This window comes from Anolis sagrei, chromosome 5 (genome assembly GCF_037176765.1).
Source record: "Anolis sagrei isolate rAnoSag1 chromosome 5, rAnoSag1.mat, whole genome shotgun sequence".
In the NCBI taxonomy this organism is placed as follows: Eukaryota; Metazoa; Chordata; class Lepidosauria; order Squamata; family Dactyloidae; genus Anolis; species Anolis sagrei.
Genome location: NC_090025.1, coordinates 159,798,418 through 159,822,383, shown reverse-complemented (window position 1 = coordinate 159,822,383; position 23,966 = coordinate 159,798,418). Strand labels below are relative to the sequence as shown.

The following is a 23,966-nucleotide window of genomic DNA, read 5'->3' as shown; positions in this document are numbered from 1 at the left end:
AAGGCTGTTTGGATGGCTTTTAATCAAAACAGGACAGTGCTAAGCTTCCAATGAAGGTCAGAGCAAATATCTTCAACACTACAGTTGTACTGGCAATGTTACACACATCTGAACATGGGCAGCAACAAAGGAGAAAAAACTGGTGGATGCCTCAGAGAGCAATAGAAAGAAGGATGTGTGGCATGACAATAAGAGATAAAGTCAGCAATAAAGAGCATTGTCAAAGAACTAGGGTACGTGATATGGTCAATTAAATTTATAAGACAAAAAGAAGGTGGACATGGCATATAGCACAAACAAAAGATAACTGACAGACATGTTGACTAATGAACTCGATACCAAGAGACCACAAGCGGCCCTTGGGCAGACCTCGTATTTGATGAGATGAACCAATGGTTAAGCTATTTGACCAGAAAAGGAAAATAAAAGCACAAGATCGTATATTTTGGCAAAGGGTAGATTTGCGTGAAGCCCAAAGGGGTGGACTGATGACAAATCGTATAGGATGGAATTAAACTTGATGTGAAGATATTTCTCAGAGAAGTACTTCTGAGAAACTGTTATACTGACATATAGCTTATAAGTTGATTGATATAGCACTTTGCTTAACTTCGTCTTTCATTATTCCAATGCCAACCTCAGATCTTTACCAATGTTCTGACGGCCAACAGAAGTAGCAGGGATACTTTAGATCTGTTGTTCTACACTGGCTTAGAATAAGGTGATATTGCAGCTTACAAGACGAACAGGTATAAGTTAAGGTATCAGTAACAGCCTTCTCAAATATGATACAGCTAAATCATCTTCTCAGATAATTATCTTGTCCAGAATTCTGGAGTTTGTGGAGCCAGAATTTGTAATATAATCATGTATAAATATATATATATATTTATCTACCAACAGTCAGTTCTAGTTTAGAGGAGAATTTCAGATAAGAATGCCAGAGTAGTAACAATTTGATGACAACAATTGGCGCAATCCTTCTCTTTAAATCCAAGTGAACAGACCATGGAGAACATCTGAAATGATATAACGGTGAAGAAAGATCAGGTGTTCTTCTTTCCTGCCCTGTGATCAGCAGAACCCATCCTGGTAAGATAGGGGTATTCAAGTCTTTGAAATAAAAAGTCCTTTGTTATTTATTTGCAATTCTTCAGAGACTTCTCAAATTGTCTTCTTCCAAAATATGGAGTGTACTAGGAGGATGAACGATTACAGAGCAACAGAAATGAAAAGTACCTGGTTTTAGAATGATCATCCAGAGCAGTTTTCAGAATATAGTGTAAACGATCCCCACTCCCCGCCCCATATTTCCATTCAACCAGACCTTTTTGATCATGCTATTTGTTTGATTTGGGATCTGGCCTAACAAATGTTGAGTTTGGGTCCAGGACCCCTTGTCATTGTCTTTGTGTTAAATGGAGAACGACTCATATGAGTGCCAGAGATCGACTGAGGAACTGTGAAATGGAAGATACAATGAGGTATGGCTGAACATCTGTGAGTATACAATTAGTTGTTTTTTTTGGAGTTTTTTAACAAAATATTTTCAAGCTGTCATTGTTTGAATTTATGGGTACAGAACACTTGGATATAGAGGGTTAACTTTTTGGGTACAGACATCTTATTCCCCTTTTACATGATATCAATAAGGTTTGATGTTTCATTTTTTTATTTTGTGTGAAATAACTTTAAGTCATTCAGTACTGTGAAATATGAATATGGAAGTATATAGAAATATTAATTAAAATAAAATGGTAACAACTCTTCTGGTTGAGGCCCAGTGGGAAATTATTTCAGATTCAGAAAGTGTTAAAATACAGACCTTTTTGTTCTTGTAGGAGAATTTGAGTAAACAACAGAACTCAATCTTTTAATTTTCCTTAAGTGTCTTAGGCATATTTGGTAGTACTGATTTCCTGACCCTTCTGGGCTATATGGAATTCGGAAGTTGAGGGTAATGTCTATCTGACCACACAGTCACTGAAGATGGGACATTTCAGGAGTTTGGTGCTGTATCCAATAATACTGGACATTTACATAAAAGCACTGGGAATGATTTTCAATAGAGATGCACTGACTGACATTTCAGTATGATGATAACTTGAAGCTGAGGTTTCATTTTCTGCTTACCTGTATTTGTTGGAAACCAGTAACATGTAATGAAGGTAAACAAAGCCAAATGAATACAACATAAACAGACAAATGGGTGGCCTTCTATCTGGTTTACATACTGGGATATATTTTCTACCTCATTTTACTCCTTCAAACAAAAGTAGTTTGCATATTATCACACTTTCATCAGTGCTATCCAAAACGCAAATACATTCTTTCCTGGAAAGCAGGGACCCAATTACTACTACTCGGCTAACTCAAGTAACTGATTTGTAACCTTCCCATCTTATGGAAGCTATGCATACTCAGGGCAACCGTGAAGGAATATGAGGTGCTGTACTAGAGGTGAAGGAAATGAAAAACTTTTTTCCTTGTCTAATAAAACCCTATACAATTATAGTATTTCCACAAGTTGGAGGAAACCTGAAGGCCTTAATAATCCTGGAAGAAATAATATACAGATCGAAAGGACTTTTAGGAGGTGAAGAAGTATAAAGAACGCAATACATTAAGTCTTCTTGGCAGGCAGGTGAAGATGTGTTTACATTCATGATCAAGTGTATGTGTCATTATTTCACAGTTAAAATTCTTTGGCTGTTAGGAGCTATTATTTATGAAAATACATTTTATAATAAATCAGTAAATTATGAATACATGTCAAAAAATTCTGGTGATCATTTTTATTACACACCAAAATTCCAAAGCATGTGAATTCTAACAAATTTACTGTAACTGCAACTAGCTTACTCAACAGATATGTTCAAAGTAACAAAAGAGATATGATAGAACAATTTTTAAAATAGCATGAAGAAAAGAAATACCATGTACCTGAATGGCTTGCATGATTTGATGCTATCACTTCAGCTTCTTTGTCACAGCAAAGTTCTTCTTCATCAGAAAGCACTAAGAAAGCTTCTTTGGGCAAACTTTCAGTACTTTCAGGTTTGGATGGGGAATTTACTGAGTTTTCCACTTTATCCTCAGCATCCAAGTTAGAATTTTCCACTGGAACCAAGATGGACTTGGAGAAATTGTTCAATTCATCTGCTGGGGCAAGCTTTTCCAAAATTGGAATAATTTCATCAGTTTCCATGGTGGCTACATTTTCCGAGATATTCTCAACTGCTTCGTCCTCGATAGTTTTTTGAACGCTACTCTCTGTAAGCTCTTCAGAATGGGCCTCTTCATTTTTTTGGCTTACATCTGTATCCAAACTGCTAGATATTGCTTCTTCGCCAATATTATCCTTGAGAATAGTTTCTTCTGTGTTCATTTCTTCTTCCACAACTATATCAGGAGCAAGAGCTAATTCCTTTGTTTCTACTGGCTCTGCCACATATTCATTAACATTGCAATTTACTTCAGGCTCACTTGGCATGGCTTTCTGGTCCAAGTCATCCTTTCCACAAGGGTTGTTGTGGTCCAAATCATTTTTTATACTAATCTCTTCTTGGATCTTTTTGTCTTTATCACAATCAAGTACTTGGCCTTCTGGGACAGTGTCTAAAGTAGTGCTGGTATCCTCATGAACCTGGTCAGAATCAATGCACACAGCTGGAAGTTTGGGGGTTATTTCAAGTCTGGCAGTCAGGTCATCAGCCTGGTTCTCTTTGATGTCTGGACTTTTGGTACCAATCATTTCTTCAGAATCCATTTTTACTTGTTCAGAGTCTAGTCCTAAATCCTCTATACCATTTACTGCTTTATCCTCAGGACAATCAGAATTGAATAAAGACAAACTGAGATCTGAATCCCCATTTTCATGTTTCCCATTTAGCAACTTAATGTCTGTAGTTTTCAAAAGCTCCTCCTTCTTCACTTTATATACACTCTCAAGCTGTTGACGATCACTGGCTCTCATAGTTTTGCGGGCCTTGAACACTTTTCTTTGACGCTCTTCACTGCTTTCCATTTTGACCCTAAAAATTAATTTAAAAATATTTTCAGACCACAAAGACTATAATAATGCATTGCTACATACATTTCAAGGTCTTCATCTTTCCCAAACAGCTTTAGTATTTGAAACAAATGAAAAATATGAATTGATAAGCAGATTTGGAATTTAGAGAACTCTTTTATATTTTTAATTTTTACTTATTTCATTAAGCTTTTGGATTTTATTTCTTTTTAACACTAAGGACAGCACAAAGCATATCAAATAATATCCTGTACGAAACAAAAACATAGTTGATACAAACAACTCTTTGGTGCCTGATTGGAAAACCACAGAGCAAGCCAATATAAATTTTATGAGAAGAAAATAATAGATCTAGGAAAATCAATTTCATTGTTTCAATAGTAAATAAAAACGCAATTTAATTTAATGTACCTTTATATTTAACATCATCTTAATATTTTAAGAAGTTAAGCATTCACATGCTGCTAACCAAGCTCTGAAATCCTGGATCATTAGTAAGAGGACCAACTGGAATATCATACATGGTAAATGTTACAATGGCTGTGAAGACAGAAGAAGACTGCAACAGATGGGAAGCCACCAGTTGTCAGGTTAACCATGTCACTGGATGAGAACCTTATTCTGTGAAGACTGTGTTGCTCGGGTGTGCACTGACCTCCACACATAAAACAAATTCACACACAGGCATCATCCAAGAAAAAGAAAAAAATTAATGGCAATCAGTGAGTGGCACCAGGGGCAGGACTGTGAAATCTGGAAGTCCCTAGTCACAGACTGGCACATGGATAGTGGATATGCATTGAGTCGTTCTACTTCAAGGTCCAAAGAGGTTGAGTAGTTTGACAGCTGTATCCACGACAGAGCAGCCCATTTTACGATCCACTCTACTGACTCCATACTGGGAGGGGGCTTAAAAAGGTGCTCTAAACATAGTCTGCTTCTCTTATTCCTGACTGGACTGCCATGTTCAAAGGGTCACCATGCTGCGGTCAAAAGATAAAAATGAACTTCTGAATGTGGAACATATGGACACTGTTAGATAACACAATGAACGCCCTGAAGGCAGGACTGCTATTATTGTTAAGGTGCTTTAACACTGGTATAGCAGAGCTCCAAGAGTCCCAGAGAGGAACAGCTGAAGGAAGAAAAAGCAGGTTACATCTTGTTCTGGAAGGGACTGCTTGAACAAGAACAAAAAAATACACAGAGTTGGCTTTTCTAATAGAAATGACCTTGTGAAGCATCTGTCTGAAGCACTCATCAGCATTAACAAATGACTCTCAACCCTCTGAATTAATATGGTCAAAAACCAGCAGGCAACTATCATAAGCACCTATACACCAGTATTAGATGCCGATGAAGACATCAAGGAAACATTTTACTGTCAGATGGACACCATGCTATCTGAGATACCTATAGACAAAATCATCCTCCGAGGTGATTTTAATGCCAGAGTTGGATGAGATTTCAACCTGTGACCAGGGGATTATAGGAAAAGATGGTGTTGGAAACAGCAATCCGAATGGCATCCTAATTCTCACCAGATGTGTTTGAACACAACCTTGTCATCACCACCATTCTCTTCCACCAGAAAAATAAGTTTAAGACATCATGGAAGCACCCCCGGTGGTCAAAGCATTTACACCTCTTAGACTATGTAATTATATGTGACAGAAACCACTGCAGTGTACTTTTCACAGAAGCCACGATGGACACTGATGATTGCTGGAAACAGATTAATTTGATCCACAAACGTCATCAAAATCCCCCCCAAACGCAGATTCCAAGGAAAAACTATAAGATGTAACATGTTTGGAGAAAGGAGCCTTCTCCAAACAACACTGAAGGATCATCTAACCACAGAACACATTGAGGAACATAGTAATAAATTGAAGACCTCTATCATTACAGCCTATGAAGAAACCATTGGATACCAAACTAAGAAACATCAAGTCGTTTGCTGAAAATGATAATGAGATCCAACAGTTAATTGATAAGAAAAGGAAAGGCTTCCAAAAATTGCAAAGAGTCACCAGATGTCCTGCTAAGAAAAAGATCTGTGTGTTGGGGTTCAGCCTGCGTGTGAACCTGAACCTGATTCTCTGGTTCTCCGGGATTTTTTGGATTCCAATTTGCGAAGGGGTTCATCCAGCCCTCGCAATCGCCGGCCGGAGCCCCCGTCTTGTTTGTCAAGAAAAAAACAGGGGAGCTGCGGTTGTGTAATGACTACCAGGCACTAAATGAGATTACCACCCGAAACGGTTACCCGCTCCTCCCTGAGTTGTTGGACAGACTGCGTGGGGCGCAAGTTTACACCAAGCTCCATCTTCAGGGAGCTTACAACTTGATCCGGATCCGGGAAGGTGACGAGTGGAAGACCACTTTCCAGACACGCCTAGGGGCCTACGAATTCCTCGTGATGCCGTTCGGGCTCTGTAACACTCCCGCCACGTTCGAGCACTTTGTGACCGACGTGTTCCGTGACTTTTTGGACCGATTACTAGTGGTCTATTTGGACGATTTCTTGATTTTCTCCCCGAACCAACAACTTCACAATCAACATGTGCAGGCTGTGTTACTGCGGTTGCGAGACCATGGATTATATGCCAAGTTGGAGAAATGTGCTTTTGACCTGACCAAAGTTGACTTCTTAGGTTATCAAATCTCACCTCAGGGCATCGCCATGGACCCTGCCAAAGTTGAGGCAGTGTTAGGATGGAAGGCTCCCACTAGTAAAAAGGACATTCAGAGATTCATGGGCTTTGCCAACTACTACCGGAAGTTTATCCCTGACTTTGCTCATTGGGCTGACCCGATTACCCAATGCCTGCAGGGGAAAACCCCGTTTCAATGGACGGAGGCAGTGGAGGTCGGGTTCCAGAAGTTAAAACAGTTGTTCACCTCTCAACCGATCCTCCAACATCCGGACCCTCAGACGCCATTTGTGGTCCAAGCGGCTGCTTCAGATGTGGCCATTGGGGCCATGTTACTGCAGCCAGTAGGACAGGATCTGATGCCCTGTGCATACTATTCCAGACAGCTGACCACGCCGGAGAAGAATTAAACAATTTGGGAAAAAGAATTATTGGCCATCAAGATGGCATTTGAGAACTGGAGACATTGGCTGGAAGGGGCACGCCACCCCGTGGAAGTGCACACGGACCACCGCAATCTCGAACACCTCAAGACGGCGCGGAAACTCAATCAAAGGCAACAGCATTGGGCACTCTTCTTCGAACGTTTCCACTTCCGGATCTGTTGTGTAACTCCGGCGGAAACAAAGCAAGCGGATGCTTTGCTGAGAAAACCGGAATATACAAGAGGTCGGGAAGAAACTTCGGAGTCGCCCGTTGCGTCCCGAGAACTTTGCAGTCACCACGGTGGCCGAGAAGGACAATCAGTCAGGCCCTACGGATCAAAGAAAGACTGGGACTGTGATTCCAGATACAACTTCCCTACCAGAACGCATTCGAACCCGTCAAGATCAGGATTTGTGGGTTCAGGAACAACTGGTACGTGGAGTACAGTTTCCATTTCATGTCAAAGAAGGACTCCTCTGTCGCCGCTCTCAGGTATATGTATCCTTGGGACCTGAGAGGGAAGAGATCCTCAAATTATGTCATGACAGTCGTCCAGCGGGGCACTTTGGCCTATTCAAGACCTTACAATTGATTTTGCAAGATTTCTGGTGGCCAAAGATACGTCGGGACGTCGAGAAATATGTGGCTACCTGTCCAGTATGTCAACGAGCAAAGCATCAAGTGGGCAAACCAGCCAGTTTGCTGCAACCAATGACCACCCCCACCAGACCGTGGGAAATAATCTCGGCGGATTTGTTCCTACACCATGTCTTCCGCCTGCACGGGTTTATCCAAGAACCTTGTTACCGACCGAGGAGCACAATTTACCTTGCAGTTTTGGAAGGCTGTTCATCAGTTGTTGGGCATTGACGCCCGGATGTCGACTGCGCATCACCCCCAGATGGATGGCCAAACTGAGAGGACCAATGCTACTCTGGAACAATGTCTACGATGCTACGTCAATTACCAACAGGGCAATTGGTCATCCTTGCTTTCCTTGGCAGAATTCTCCTATAACATCGTGACCCAGAGTTCCACTCAAGAAGCTCCTTTCTCTGCCAATTACGGCTATCACCCCCGCTTCTACCTGATGGTAATAGTCGGGTATGTTTCTGCCGCAGAAGATTGGTTTCAGGAGTTAACCGCGGTGCAAGAAGTTCTTAAGACACAGCTAGAACAAGCCAAACTGGATTACAAACATGTTGCGGATCAACACCGGCAGGAAGGGCCGGAGTTTCAGGCAGGCGGATGGGTGTGGCTGTCTACCAAACATTTCCCCCTTCAAAGGCCTTGCCGGAAGTTTGATGCTCGGTTTGTGAGACCTTGTCGTGTGGTGGCTCAGATCAACCCTGTGACATTCAAGTTACAACTTCCCTGGGACATGCATATTCACCCTGTGTTTCACCGGTCTTTGCTACAACCGGCGGATGGGATACGCCCAGATCTCAGGAAGGGACCACCACTTCCCCCGGTCCTTCGAGAGGAGGAAGAGGAGTTTGAGGTTCAAGACATTTTGGATTCCCGTTTCAGACGCCGCAGATTACAGTATCTGGTGGACTGGACTGGGTATAGACCTGAGGAGCGATCCTGGGTCGATGCTCGTGACTTACATGCTCCTGACCTTGTCGCTCGCTTTCATCGGGCTTACCCTGCAAAACCCCAGCCTCGGGGCGGGCCTTGGGGCATGGGATAGTGTTGGGGTTCAGCCTGCGTGTGAACCTGAACCTGATTCTCTGAATGTATTTCCTGATGCAACTGAACAGGCTACTGAACATGAATTTGTCCCTGATGGTTTGGAAACTGTTGATTCTGAGGTCAGTGGCTTGGAAAGTGAAACTACGCATCCTGATGGGAATGTTTCTGAATCAAGCGGTGATAGCTCTCCAGAGGAGCTAGCACCTGCCTTTTTTTTTAATGAGGATAGAAAAGGACAGATTTGGAAAAACAGGAGTGAATCGCAGAGTTTGTGAAGGTCAAGCAGATTAAAGGAAAGGGAGGCACAGGCTTCAAAGCCTAGAGGCGTGTCCCGAAACAGTTTCTTTAGTTTTAAGTGTCTCTCCCCAGGCTCTTGTTAGATCAAGCATCGTTTAGACTGAGACATTACCTTGGCAGATTTCCCGGTTCCCATGGCCTGCATTCCCAGAGGCTTCTAGTTTCCAAGTACAGTTAGTGAAATGCTAACAGGTTCCAGGTTTTTATAGTGTCGCTTTTGGAATTTTGATCTAGTTCATAGATATTCCTGACTGCTGAATTTTACTGTGGCTTTTTGGACTTTGTATTTTCCTCTATTTTGTAACCATTTTTCATCAATAAAAAAGGATTGTTTTTTCCTACAGTCAAGTGTGGTGGATTAATATCTTATGGTCTTGTTTCCTGATCTGGGTTGCAACACTGTGCTAGTACAAAAGCTGAGGTTCTAAGAAGGACCAAAGAAGTCAAGGGCATCTGATGGAAAAAATGCTCAAGAAATTCAACACTTTGCAGATGTGCATGATGCATGGTATTGTGGTTTGTGAAGAATCTGATGCTTCAGAGGATGAGAAGAGGATTTTGTGGGGTCTCAGGAGGGGGTTTGGGGATATGGAAGTGAAAGTAAAATCTGTTTCTACGAGAATCTGCCCGAATTTGCACCTTCTTCACTTCACTTTCACTTCACTTTATTTCTTAATTAGTCGCTCTCCACCAAGGTGCTCCGAGCAATTTACAATCTAAAATAGCATTTACACAATATAAAAACATTCAACATAAAAACATTCAACAGTGACTATTTGGCAAATTAGATCTGATTACTTAAATGCACAACCAAACAGCCAAGTCTTGAGTGCATTTACAAAAGGTCACAACCTGAGAGTAATGAGGGTGAGTGTTAGTCTGTTACTAGGTTGTAACGGCTACAGCTGTACCGCGAGAATATGAAAGAAAGACAGACTCGATTTTCCCGGTGGCTTTGAAATAAGCAGAGGAAAAACAGGTGTATGAAGAATGATGTCATAGGAGAGTATTGAGGCTTTTAAGTGGGCTTCAAGTGTACAACTCTTTGGGAGAACAACATTGCCTTCAAGTGGATCCAACTCCTAATTTCTATGGCCTTGTTCCAAGTGTCCAAGTTTCTGGATTGTGACTTGTTCAGGTTTTCTTGGTTAAGTTTCAAGTTTGTGGATTTTAATTCCTGTTCAAGTCTTCTTGGTTTTTGGTCTGGATTATGCTCTATTTTGTTCTCAAGTTCTGGATATAATTTTGATCAAGTGTAAGGTTTTTGCCTTGTTTCCTTGTATCTGTTCAAAGTCCAATTCCAAGTTTTTGTAGTCCTATGATTTGATTCATGAAACTGAATGTCACTTATACTCAACAACGGAGGAATTTCTGGATTTGTCTTTTGGTTTGTACTTTTTTATTGTGCTTTTTCTTCTCTTAATAAACTTTACTTAAAGGATTCTCTCATCTCTGCATGGTGTCTGGGTGAAAAGGTGTTACATGGCTGGGGCAAAACACACAGGAATTCTTCAAAGCCACAAAGGACATCTATGGTCCAAGAAATCGTGGCATACACCCTATACCAGGGGTCCACAAATGTTTTAAACAGAGGGCCTGGTCACAGACCCTCAAACTGTTGGAGGGCCGGATTAGAATTTGGAAAAAAAAAACATGAATAAATTCCTATGCACACTGCACATATCTTATTTGTAGTGCAAAAAAACCCACTTTAAAACAATACAATAATTAAAATGAAGAACAATTTTAATAAATATAAACTTAGTATTTCAATGGGAAGTGTGGGCCTCCTTTTGGCTGATGAGGTATGATTGTTGTTGTTGTGTGCTTTCAAGTCGTTTCAGACTTAGGTTGACCCTGAGCGAGGGCCGGGTAAATGACCTTGGAGGGCTGCATCTGGCCCCCAAGCCTTAGTTTGAGAACCCCTGCCCTATACATTCATCAGATGGAACCAAACTTCTGAAGGATAAAATATCAATTGCACTAGATTGGAAAGAGCACTACCATAACCTCCTTTACCACAGCTCCAATGTAGCTGAAGAGGTTCTCTTGCATATCCTGCAACAACAAACTGGGAATGACTTTGCAAAGCTGCCTAGTTTGGAGGAAGACAACAAAGCCACCAGCCAATTAAAAAATAACAAAGCCAGTGGTCCTGATGGAATCCCCATAAAATCTTCCAAGAGGGTGAACCTGAACTGACACAGCAACTCCACCAGCTCACTGAAAAAGTGGGCGATTGAAAAAATCCCAGCAGCCATCTAGGATGCCACCACTATCTCCCTTTTCAAAAAGGGGAAAAGAACAGACTGTGGAAACTATTAAGGTATCTCTCTTTTAACCTCCGCTGGAAAAAACCACCTTCTACCTATTTCAGAAGTCTTCCTCCCGGAATCCCAGAATGGCTTCCACTCCTCCAGAGGAACACTAGGAATGATCTTCACAGCACAATAGCTCCAAAAAAATTGGGGGGAGGGGGGAGATCAACCACTATACATGGCATCCATTGACACAGAGAATTGCAATGCTCTCTGAACCATCATCCTAAAAATCGGATGCCCTGATAAATTCGTGAATATCCTGCAGCTCCTCCATGATGAGATAGAAATGGCTCCCAAAGAGATCTGTTTATGGTGGAATGTGGTTTCAAATAAGAACGTGTTATTGCCCCAACCTTATATTCCGTCTTCACAGCTTTGATACTGCACCTTGTTGATAGGAAGCTTCCCACAGGTGTGGAAATCACCTATTGGACAGATGGCATGCTTTATTTCAGCAGACCGAAAACCAAAACCAAGGTAAAAACAGTATCTGTTATAGACTTCCAATATGCTGGTGATAATGTAGTCCTACAAGCCACTCTAAACACTTTTGCAGAAGCATACAAAACTCTTGGGCCTCTCACTGAACATTGAGAAAACCAATCAGCCAATCACTCTGCAATGCAGAAATACAGCTTAATGGTGTAACATTAGAAAATATTGACCATTTCCACTACCTTGGCAGCCACCTCTCCACAAACGTCAACATTGACACTGAAATACACCATCTGAGTTCTTCGGGTGCATCATTTTTCGAATGAAGCAGAGAGTGTTTGAGGATCGGGACATTCGTAGGGATACCAAGATGCTTATTTATACAGCTACTGTCCTCCCAACTCTGCTATATACATGCAAAATGTGGGGCATCTACAAATGTGAGACAACTTCTTGAAAGATTCCATCAACGTTGCCTCCGAAAATCCTGCAAATCTCTTGGGAAGACAGGCAGATAAGTGTCTGTTCTGGAAGAAGCAAAGACCGCTTCACCATCAACTTTGCTGTACTGGCCACATTGTCCAAATGCCCGATTACAGCCCACTAAAGCATTTACTATACTCGCAACTCAAGAACAGAAAACGGAATTTTGGTAGCTAGCAAAAGAGATATAAAGATGATTTAAAGTTAACCTTAAAAACTGTGGCATAGGCACCAAGAACTAGGAAGCCCTGGCCCTCGAGCACTCTAACTAGAGGTCAGCTGTAACCAACAGTGCTGTGGAATTTGAAGAGGCACAAATGGGGTGTGAAATGAAGAAATGTGTCATGCCAATCCTTGTTGCAACCACCTTCCATGTTGAGATTGATGTCCTTATTGCGAAAGAATAGGTTGATCAAGAATAGGTATCTACAGTCATTTTTTTTGGTTCACAGGGAAGAACATGGCTATAATCTGCTAGATAAAGAAATGTACGAAGCTATACCTCCAAAACACTTTTATTTCTTTTATTTTGCCCCGGTTAGACAAAAAAAAGTCTTATTAATATGTTTAACAACTTTAGTCCATGTAGCATTCATCAAAGTGTATCTGACAGTTGGTTTCCAAAAGTTTTCATTCATCAAATTGTGAACAGCAGAAAAACATTGAAATAGGAACTGCAAACTTCTGCTACATTCCCTGGCAGATCCTGTTTAGTGTAATAAATACTAAAATCTGCATTCCAATTATCTATTTTGCCCAGTAATTTTTAAAACCAAAAAAATGGTTATACAATACATAACTTTTCCAATAAATAAATATGCAAAAGCTGCAGCTGCAAAATTAGAGTGAATAAATAACAGTATCCAGAAGTTGTACATATTCATCTCAACTTTGTACAATATACACTTATAATTAAGCACATCTACTGAGTGATATGTAAGTACTAAAACATCATAATATTATGTTGTTAATAATCATTATGTTGTTAATAAACGCAAAAACAAAACATTTAACAAAAAAAGTTGATTTCAATTTTCTTAGTCACGTAGAAAATTCCATCACAGCATATGACAACTATCAGTCATTACAGAAATTCTAGATTACTTGGAATGTGGCACCACACCTGTGGTAATAGCTGTTATATACACTGAACTTTCATTTAGTTTGTTTCCTGTGACATTTCACTTTTCAACCCAGACTCTTAAATTGCAGCTTATTCTTAACATATGACTCTTACTTATCTGAGGAGAGATCAGCCAGAGTGGTAGTTTTGGATATTACAAGAAGCAAACAATGAATGTGGTTTGCTTAGCCTTTCCTGCTTTCAACAAGAAATCCAACTCATTTAGGAGTGTTAATGTGCCTTATATTTTTCTACAGATTTAAGGCACACGTATATGACCTGCCCAGCCCCCAACATAAAAGATTTAATTAAATCAGATATTAAAAAATCAACTATATTTGTGAAGTTCAACAATCATATAGCTGCATCATTTAGCCACTAACAGTAACCTAAATTTAACAACTGCAGTATAAACTTGACTCTACAATATAATTTCATGCAGTATCCACAAGGGTGCACACTGTAGCTACTAAAAAAAAATGTCTCGTGGAAGTGAATGGGGGGAAAGTACCAAGCAGTAGGGAATTAGATCACAATAGACTAGTTTACATACTTTGTTTGTATCTGTGCAAGCCAATCAGTAGTCCTCTTTAATATATCGTCAGGTTCCAAAAGAACAGAGATACTCTAGAAAAAAATGATCTTACCTATGTATATGTTTATGTTCACATTTGGTCCCTGAAGACTACGGCTGCATCATTTAACCACTAATAACCATACAAAAAACTTGACGAAATGATAATTTCTCCTTCTAAAAGTTCTTAAATCAAGTTCAAAATAAAGTGTAAAAATGTTTTTTTGAAAATTTGACACTTATGACAGATTATGTTTAGTAGCATCCAGAAAATAATAATTCAACTGTTTTGACCCTGTCGGTATAAACCAGGGGTCCTCAAACTAAGGTCCCGGGGCCCGGATGCAGCCCTCCAAGGTCATTTACCCGGCCCTCGCTCAAGGTCAACCTAAGTCTGAAGCGACTTGAAAGCACACAACAACAACAATCCTATCTCATCAGCCAAAAGGAGGCCCACACTTCCTATTGAAATACTATTAAGTTTATATTTGTTAAAATTGTTCTTCATTTTAATTATTGTATTGTTTTTACGTGTTTTTGCACTACAAATAAGATATTTGTAGTGTGCATAGGAATTCATTCATTTTTTCCCCAAATTATAATCTGGCCCTCCAACAGTTTGAGGGACTGTGACCTGGCCCTCTTTTTAAAAAGTTTGAGGACCCCTGGTATAAACTAAGGCACTTCCACAAACCTTAGAGACTACTATGATTTCACAAGTTGTGTTCTGTGCTATTTCGTTTTATTTACTACATTCAAACACTTCCCTCCTAAGGACATACCTTTTCTGGCATTCCGTACTAAGAAATAACATTTGCTAGAAATCAACAACTTTATTTCAAGAAAAGGAAACTGTACAGTCATAAAGAATCACTTTATAAGACAATATACAAATGAGACCTTATATACCACTTTTGCAAAATCTTATATAGAGATCAGTCAAAATTGTGTTTGCCTAAGTACTTCTTCCCGTATTAAACAAAGTCAGCGCCATTTGCAGACATTCCTCAAAATTATTATGAATAATATGTTCTTAATAAGAATTCAGGTTATGTAGTAAAACTGAATGAACTATTGGATTTACAAATTATATCCAAAAGGACCCTTGCCTGCCCTATTTGGTAGCCTTCCATTTCCACACCTCCCCTGTATTTTCCCCTGGAGAGGGATCACTGATGCGTGGCAACAAAGGAAGTATTAGCATAGCTGCTATGGTTTAGCATATAATCATAAACTCATGTGAGCTGCTCTTGAGTTGCTGGAAAGGTTAGCCTATCAGCTGCTAGTTCTTTGGGTTTTGCCTGGTAACAGGGACGGGGAAAAAAGAGTAAGAGAGAGAACTAGAAAAGACTACAGAAAGAAAGCAATTATGAGCTAGAATCCAAAATGACTGCTTAGTGGTTCTCTACATAACAGAAGGACTCTAGAACAACATTTGTTAGTCACGCAAAAACAAGTTGCATTTGCCCAATGCACAAAAGGAGTGTGTTAAAGGAACATATAATGCTGGTTGAAACCCTGTCAGTAAGTCTGCTTGGTTTTTAATGTTGTCTACATGATAATTATGATCATTTGCCACTGTATTATATTCTAAAAGCCACAGATTTCAATCTCACAACATACAATTAAAAATGCAATACTTTTTTCTGAACCTGAATGGACAATTTCCAAATAACCTATTCAAATTCTCTTTGCTTACACAATGACCACTGCTTGTGTGTGTCAGTTCTAATATGTAGGAATATGTAGTAGTATATATAATAGTGTCCAAGATTATTGGGCAATTTTTTACATATATATCTTTTCTCGCCTCATTTTGTGCTTAAAAATTAATTATACTTAAAATGCAAAATTCTCTCTCTCTCTCTCTATATATATATATGAATGATTTATTGAAGCGTTCAATATTATATATAAACATGTATTCATTTTCTATAAATGCCATTCTAAATTTATGTTCTCCATTTAAAAATAATTCAGAACATACATGTGAAATAGAAATAAATGCATGCACCTCATATGAAATGAAATAAACTTTTAATCACAAGATCAGCGCTTATAATTGCCCAATTTATTTCCCAAGAAACAAATTCAGATAAATTGGAACACTTAAGCAGTTGTACGTAGAACATTTTCTTTCTTTATACAATGTTCTAATATTTAGAAGAAGCATGACTGAGAGGGGAGGGGAAAATAAAATAGCACTCTTCCTCCCATTAATTTCTTGAAACCCTGTAATTTCTGAAACATACCCAAGAGGGAGCCAGCTGTAGCCACACTCTTAGTTTGTGTGATCTTCGCACAGGAAAAATAAATCGGTAGCTTTGCTTCATTGTTATGGATTCCTTTCCCTGCTCAATTTCATGCATTCTGATTGGCTCAAGGAAATTGAAAACCATCCACCAATCAGAAGTGAGGACTCATTGTTCTGCCCAGCAACAAGCAAAATATATGAAAATCACTACAGAACATTTAGTTTGCACCTCAAAACCAAAAGTTAAACAGCAAATGATTAGACTACTTGAAGGCATAACCCTTTAAAATGCTTTGCTTAAGAATCTAGAAGTTAATTATCATTTTCTTAACATTTTTAACATTTAAGGATAAATCTTATGTTATTTTAAACACACAGGTATTATACTGTACAAGACAGACATCGGACTACATATATTCTCTGCAAATGAGAATTCAAGGACTGAATCACTCAATCAGACTAATCCTGTTTTAGTCTTAACAGATTTCTGACACTGGTGAGATATACAAACTGCCTTCCATGCCTAAACATTTAAAAGCTACATATTAACCTGAGATCTAGTAACACACAAAACAAAAATACTTTTGAAAATCTTAGCTCAGTATGTTCCTGCAAATGATGGTTGACAAACTACCGTAATCCTATGGTGCTGGAATAATGAAAGGACTATAATGACTTATCATTCTCCTGAAGGGCCTCTAGCATTCTGTTAACTTGCTGTCCATTCTTCGTATCCTTTTCTCCCAGAACTGTGGATTCAGAAGCAATTCTTTTGTGGAATCAGAGTCAGAAGACATATCATGAACCAAAAATTATAATATTAAATGCCAAGGTTGTTTCATTTATCTCTAGAAATTAAGGGAAGTTTTCTTGTTCAGACTTTTTTTTCAAATAACTATATTTCACATTCTAAATATCAGATTATTCATGTGGTCATAATTAATGCCATACGCTGCCATTTTAGTATAGCACATTTGCTGTTACATCTATGAAGGAGTTCGGAAAATAAGAAAATAAGAGGATATTGGAGGTCTGGCATACTACAGCCTGGCTTCTTCCATGGTTTGGAGATTAATTATGAATTTATAATGGCATGAACCTCTCTCAGTGGGAGAGGCTTGTGCCATGTCTGCATATGCCTACCCATGTTTTCAGGGGTGCAAGAAATAAGTATTATCTAGTCTTGTCAAAAATATACTTGGGAATGAGTTGTCACTCTCACGTGCCTCCACTGCTCTCTTCTGACCACATTTCACTGCTGGTGTGTAGAGCAGGAGTAGAATCGCTTTTGTACTCACAAGACACTTTTTAAAAATATATACTGCACATTCCTGCTTTATTGGAAGCAGTAATTAGAAAAAGGCAAAGGGGACAATGCCATACTGCCCCATTTTAAATGAATTTATGCATAACAACATAAACCAGTAACTTTTCCTCACGCACACACATGTCATAAGTTCCTAGAGAAAAGGCATGTGTTTTAGAAATGTAATGTGGGGGAAAACCTTTTTTTTTAAAGGTTAGCATTTAATGAAGACCTCCATTTTGATTGATTTAATATTTCAGGTTGTACAACATTTAACTTTGCCATACTCTTGACGAGATGTACAATGTGATGAAGAATCTGTATTGGAACGACTTTCTGCACTACACGCCATGATGACACAACATTCTGACAACATCTCACAACATTCTGATATCATGTGAAACACTTTGGATACACTAATAAGATTTGAAAGAAGTATAGTATTTATATAGCAAGATTCAAAATTAAGAAACTAGCATTCAAAAGTGCCATAAAGGAATATTAGTTAACATATTCTATTACAGCTATTTTAATGTTAATTATCAAAAGGCCAAACTGAAAACCTACCAAAATTGCATCCGATTTGTTTCTCAGAAACTACACCTTGTTTGCCTACTTCTTCTATCCACCGAGAATTTCTTTCTTGAGGGAAATGAAATGCACCTGACTGCACATGCAGAGTCACAGATAGAGATCACAGCCAACCTCACACCAAAGTCATAAATGTGGATCAAGCGGGAAGGGGTTACAAGTTTGGAAATGATAATAATAGTGATTCATCTTTTTTCCTGGTAGCTACTGGTTTATCTCTGCATTAAAAATGATTTTTTTTTTTGCAATCTTAATTAAGAGTCCCCTGAAGTCATGTTGCCATCTAAGCAGCAAGGCAAGCTACAGAAAGTATACTTGACTAGTCTCATGCCAGAAAACTGAGTGAAGATTTGCATATTCACTCTGATTGGTTGCTGAAAACTGCTTTGTATAATCCCTTCAATACCAGAGGCTGAGAATCGTCAGGAAGTAGAGAGAGATCTGCCTGGCAACAAGGCTAAAAATAGAATCAGTCTGAAGCATTGGAATGGGTGCAGGAACAGGGGCAGGGCACAAATCAAGCTTTCCCCCACTATATGAAGTTACAATAATAAAGGTAAATATTCTTCGCCAGAAAACTTTGACACAACAATGCTCTCTGAACTTAAAAAGCATATGTGCAGCTATTCTAAATGCTGTCTTCAAATAAACTGCTCAACATTGGTGTTAACTTTTTCTCAGGTTACTTCCTTTTTAAAGTTATTTTAAAGGAAGGAAATACAGTTCAATCTTCAGAAATGTAATAATTCCACTATTTTATCATTTCACAAAGTCACACAAAAAAAATTCAAAATGATCTGGCTAAAAAAGAAATTTTAGATAACAAATACATCTATATCATCTAAACGTTTCTATGTAAATTAAGACTAGGCATTAAAATATATCACCAAACCAGGAGCTGCATTGTTATGCTAATCTAATATTTACTGTAATACAAGACAAGAGGAATATGTACTTTCAATTTAATGGAGAAAAAAGAGTATGCCGTGTCCACCTCACCCTACTTTCCTCCTTGAATGGTCTCTGTACTAAGATCTCAATTTTCTGCTTAGGTTCACACAAACCCTCAGTTGTCTGTACGGGGAACAAAGGATTATGTGTTGTTCTTGTTGTGCTTTAAAAAAACCCAGACTCCGCAGCCCTAGATCTACAATTCTGGCTGGCCCAAGATCATCAGATATAATCTGAATAAAGGCAGGGCAGGACAGCAGAGACATTGAAGCATGCACATTCATATTGCTACCAAGTAACAATATGGGGGGGGGGGTGATCACCCATTTTTTTCATATTTGTGCAGGATCCTTGAACTGAATCACCACAGATATGGTTTCCCCTATTGTAAAGAACCCAAATCCATGAAAAAGGTGTCCTTATCACCACATTACAAGATGTATAAGCATTCCTCTCCACTCCAGGAAGCAATCAAAGACATGACAACAAAACAGGGAGCTTATATAGGTTGTCCAAAACACAAAGAGGACTCTTCTTTCCATAAGATCTGGGAAAGAAGCGAAGCAAATATGGTATCTCATCACTAGGAAGTGAGGAAGAGAAAAAGAAAGTCCTCAAAGGAAAATACTGTATGTTAGGCATGTGAAAAACACACACACACACACACAAAAGGAAAGCACTGTAAGTCAGATCACTTTTGTATGATTCATACTTTCAACGTGATATACGATGCGCACGCGCGGTTCCTCTCAAAAAATTAGGAAATTGAAACTAACTCCATATTTTTTTATGGAGTAAGTTTCTGCAAGGAGACATGTTTGTAGATTTGAACAGATAGCCAGCTTTTTAGATTAACATGGCTTCATGGGAAACAGAAATTCCAGGGTAGACATAATGCTTTCATATCTGGTTATTAAGAGATCACAGGGACTTTGCTCTTCAGTTCGGGAAATGTGGCTTTCAAGTACAGGCTTGAGTACAAGCCTTGGTTTTGGGACTCAAGTCTTATGAGAGTTCTTCGTGTTCTTGTTTTATATTCTGATTTTGCTTATGGATTTTGGATGCCTTTGTATTTTGCGATTATCCTTGGAATATACTGCTTTTGGATTTCTAAGACACAATTGATTGTTGACTATTGGGATCTTACACCTTAATTCCTTATTCCTACTTTTCCATTATATATCTTTTGTGTGCTTTTTGCAATAAACTATTTGCCTTTACTCTTGTGTGATGCTGTAGCCATAGGTGGCTTCAGACATGGGGTGCGACATATTCATACTCAGTACAAAGAAGCAAAGCTCAAAAAGCAAAGCCGAAAGCCAAAAAGACTGCCTTAGTGCCTCCCTTTCCTCTCTAAATTAATGGCCTCTTGCCCTAAGGAGAGGCCGGAAAAGGAGGAAGAAAGCAGTGTTTGCTGGGAACAGCACAGAACTCTAGGAAATGTAGAGAGGAGCCCTATGCCAGAGAATTCAAAAGGCCCTGCCCTAAACTACATTGTCCCTTCATGTAGAACCACCACTTTCAAAGTAAGAACTACACAAGTAAACAGGAAATAATACTTTCAAAATAGGAACATACTTTATTATTTTAAATTTGTTGTTTATAAAAAATTCCCCAAAAATCCATGGATAAGTGAAACATTCTGAAATTTGGTGGGCTAAGAGTGGTAAATGTGTTCTACCATTGTAGCAAGTTTCATCCCAATAGCTGTAACAATGAGGAAGAAGGACCCCCTTAAGTTTCTCCGATTATAGTAATTAATTATGCGCATGCACAATTACTATAATGAAATAGTAATGAAATTTCGATACTCCCATTATTGTAACAATTTTTTCACTAACTATACTTTAGAAAGCACCCCCCAGTTTTGTAATGACTTTTGAACCATTTCAATGTGTCACTCATCTCTACTGTAGGATTGCATTTCCTTACCCCTTGGAGTGTTCAGATATTTAGTTGAGAAATTCACTGGGGCTGCTCTGCTTATTCACAGTTTAGGTTGCACTATGAATCACACTTTAGGTTGCACCATGAATGTCCTGTACAATGTGCAATACCAATCCTCTTTAGTATTCCCTGACATCACTGCCTACCAGCTGCTATGCTGGGTAGAGCTTTTCCCAACTTTTTTTATCTCAATACAAAGCTTCCATTGTAAACATCTTCAGCTACAAACTCTGTTAGCTGGACAACACATGATTTAGATATCAAAGAGTGGACAACACTGGAAGCAGCTGGACTGTCTGAATTAGCATACAATCATTTCACACAAACATTATTTTAAAATCTTCTTTTTCCACTAAGAACTATAATCTAAATTTTAGCTTAGTTTCACAACACTATTAAGAAAGGTTCCCTATAGTTCCAATATTTAATTAAACACATCCGCCTCTCAATTTAAAGTTCCTCAGGTTGGTATTTCCTTCTGTATCAATACTCTTTCAACTTCAGTTGAAACAAAAGATTTAACCTAGCAATAACATCAGTACAAGATGAGCAAGCCACTGTAATGTGTGCACACTCCAAAATGGAAATAATATAGTCAAATTCATATAGTGTACTGCTTCATGACAGGAATAAAATATAATGGTAGGACAGCAGCTAATAATAAAGAACCATCATCACAATTGTTTGGCACCCAGTTGCCTTATGTAACATAGCAACCTTATTAGGTGCCCAGGGGCTGACAGAATATGTTTCTTGGAATAAGCACAAATGCAAGCAAGTCACGGTATTTCACTTAACTGTATTGTGACTTTCACATACAGTTATGGCAGAATCAATATTATTGTAAGGATTGCCATTGCAAATACAATCCTCTAATGGGGCCAACACTGAAAATAGTTCTTGTGATTCCTACGTTCACGCTCTTTATTTATTTATTTATTTATTTATTTATACCATTTCCACCCCGCCCTTCTCACCCCCGAGGGGGGACTCAGGGCGGATTATTTAAATAATTATTTAATGCTATCATGATATCTGTTTAGTAACCACTAATTTATTAAATCCTGACATTCGAATTCTAGAAATGAAAGTAATTGCTTTAAGTAATCAATTTTTATCTCGGCCCATAAACATTACTGCAGAAATCAAGAGTGGGCAGTTTGTACAGCATGAAGGTAGGTGGTTCTTATAAAGGATCCAGCATTTATACTTATCTACTATTAATTACAACCTGAATAACAATCTGAATTGTTGTGTAAAAAAGTAATTCAGCTTTTAACTACCACTTTGCTTTCTTTCTGGGTAGGTTGCTTGTTGATGTAATTTTAATAAATTTCAGGAAATTATGAGGGCTAGAAACTTAAAAGGCAATCTTTGTATTTCGCAATACACCTAGAGTTTGGATAATTGCTTTCTAATATTATCAGGATTGCTATTTGCAAATCTGATTCTATCTACTGATACTCCCTATCATGATATTCTTATCATTGCCTTTTGAAAAAAGAGATAGACCGCCAGTCCTTATTGTTACATATTTGGAGAGACAACGTAGTTTTTCTAAATGTGTCTGCCATAACAATATTTTCAAAAAATTAAAGCAATTATTTTTTTATGATGAGATTCCTAATCTCATCTTTGAACTATGTTGACCAAATTAATCTGCCCACATTATTAAAACAAAATATGTGTCTGCTTCCAGAAATCTTGGTAGGTTAGTAATATATCCTCCTAGAACACAGAAAAGCACAAAGCTTTTAAAACTCAAGGAAGAGTAAATGGAAGCAGAGAGACACAGCCCCTCCCCTTCCACCCTTGAGTAAGATCTTAGCAGGGCCTGTCAAAATGCTATGAAAGCATTGGTTTTCTTACCTGGAGTCAGCCTGACACAGGAATCAAACGAGCCTCCTTCCTCAGCTCTGCTGCTGATGCACTAATAGTGCAGAAAAACACTTCCAGGTCAGCCATCTTGAGAACAAACCTTACTTGTCTTCATACAAGCAAAATACCTTGCATTTTAGCTAAACACTTGACCACAATATGATCTTTTCTTTAGTCGCCCCATGTGTGGAACAGGACATGCCAAGATCTTTGTTCACACAACAAATATTCCTGGAGGAATCACATTCTCTCTGTTAAAAAAATATAGTCTGGAAAAGCCAGCTACAATGTCTACAAAGTCTTCAGAATGAGGTTATTCGTACTGTTTGCTGCAGTGCTAGCAGTTGCCTGTATAGAAGTATATGCAGTGTGAGACCTCCCCGATGCCATACAGTTGCAGAAAAATGCATAATAGAGCACAACAGAAAGAAGCATACAAAACCTGTTAGCAATTCAGTGTTAACATTCAAATCAAAATAGCTGGATAATCTTGGTACCTTTTAATAATTCAAAAAGACATAAAATTATAAAAAAAATATTGTCTTATAATATTTGCAATATTTTTTTTCTTCCTAACAGAAAATTAGTACTTGGATATTGTGGGCAACCATGACAGAAGCTAAAATAAAGCCAGAATGATGTTATGGCACAGTAGAAAATAACATAAAAGGGACTCTCGTCTCATAAAATAACTGCAACAGGACCTTACTGAGCGAGACCTTCAAAATATGCATATTTAATAGCCAGTAGCCTAAGCAAGAACAGAACTCACTTAACATTTGCACATTCCTGCAAAAACAATTTGTGAATAAAATCCATTAAATCCATTATTTAATTTTCCAAAGCGTATGTATTAAAAGCCTGTATTTTTAACATATTCCTAATGATCAAATTTGAGCCATGAAAAAACAATGAACTTGGAAATCTTTTTTTTTAAAAAAAAACAATTCAACCTTTAGAAAATGCCTGTCTTCATCGTTCCCACTCTATTCTTCTAC

The 23,966-nt window shown here is 38.6% G+C and overlaps 1 protein-coding gene across 6 annotated transcripts in view; it reads right to left on the bottom strand.

Moving 5' to 3' along the window:
- The window catches only part of ATF7IP (activating transcription factor 7 interacting protein), a 94,508-nt gene that overhangs the window by 49,489 nt on the left and 21,053 nt on the right, over positions 1-23,966 (bottom strand). For 4 of the 6 annotated variants that reach the window (XM_060777185.2, XM_060777188.2, XM_060777183.2 and 1 more), the window contains exon 2: positions 2,944-4,034. In XM_060777185.2, coding sequence (XP_060633168.2) covers positions 2,944-4,027 — 1,084 coding nt within the window. In that variant the 5' untranslated portion in view covers positions 4,028-4,034. Of the gene's footprint in view, positions 1-2,943; positions 4,035-16,293; positions 16,376-22,959; positions 23,257-23,966 lie in introns of those variants that run through there. The other 2 variants (XM_060777187.2, XM_060777184.2) reach the window with 2 other exon arrangements.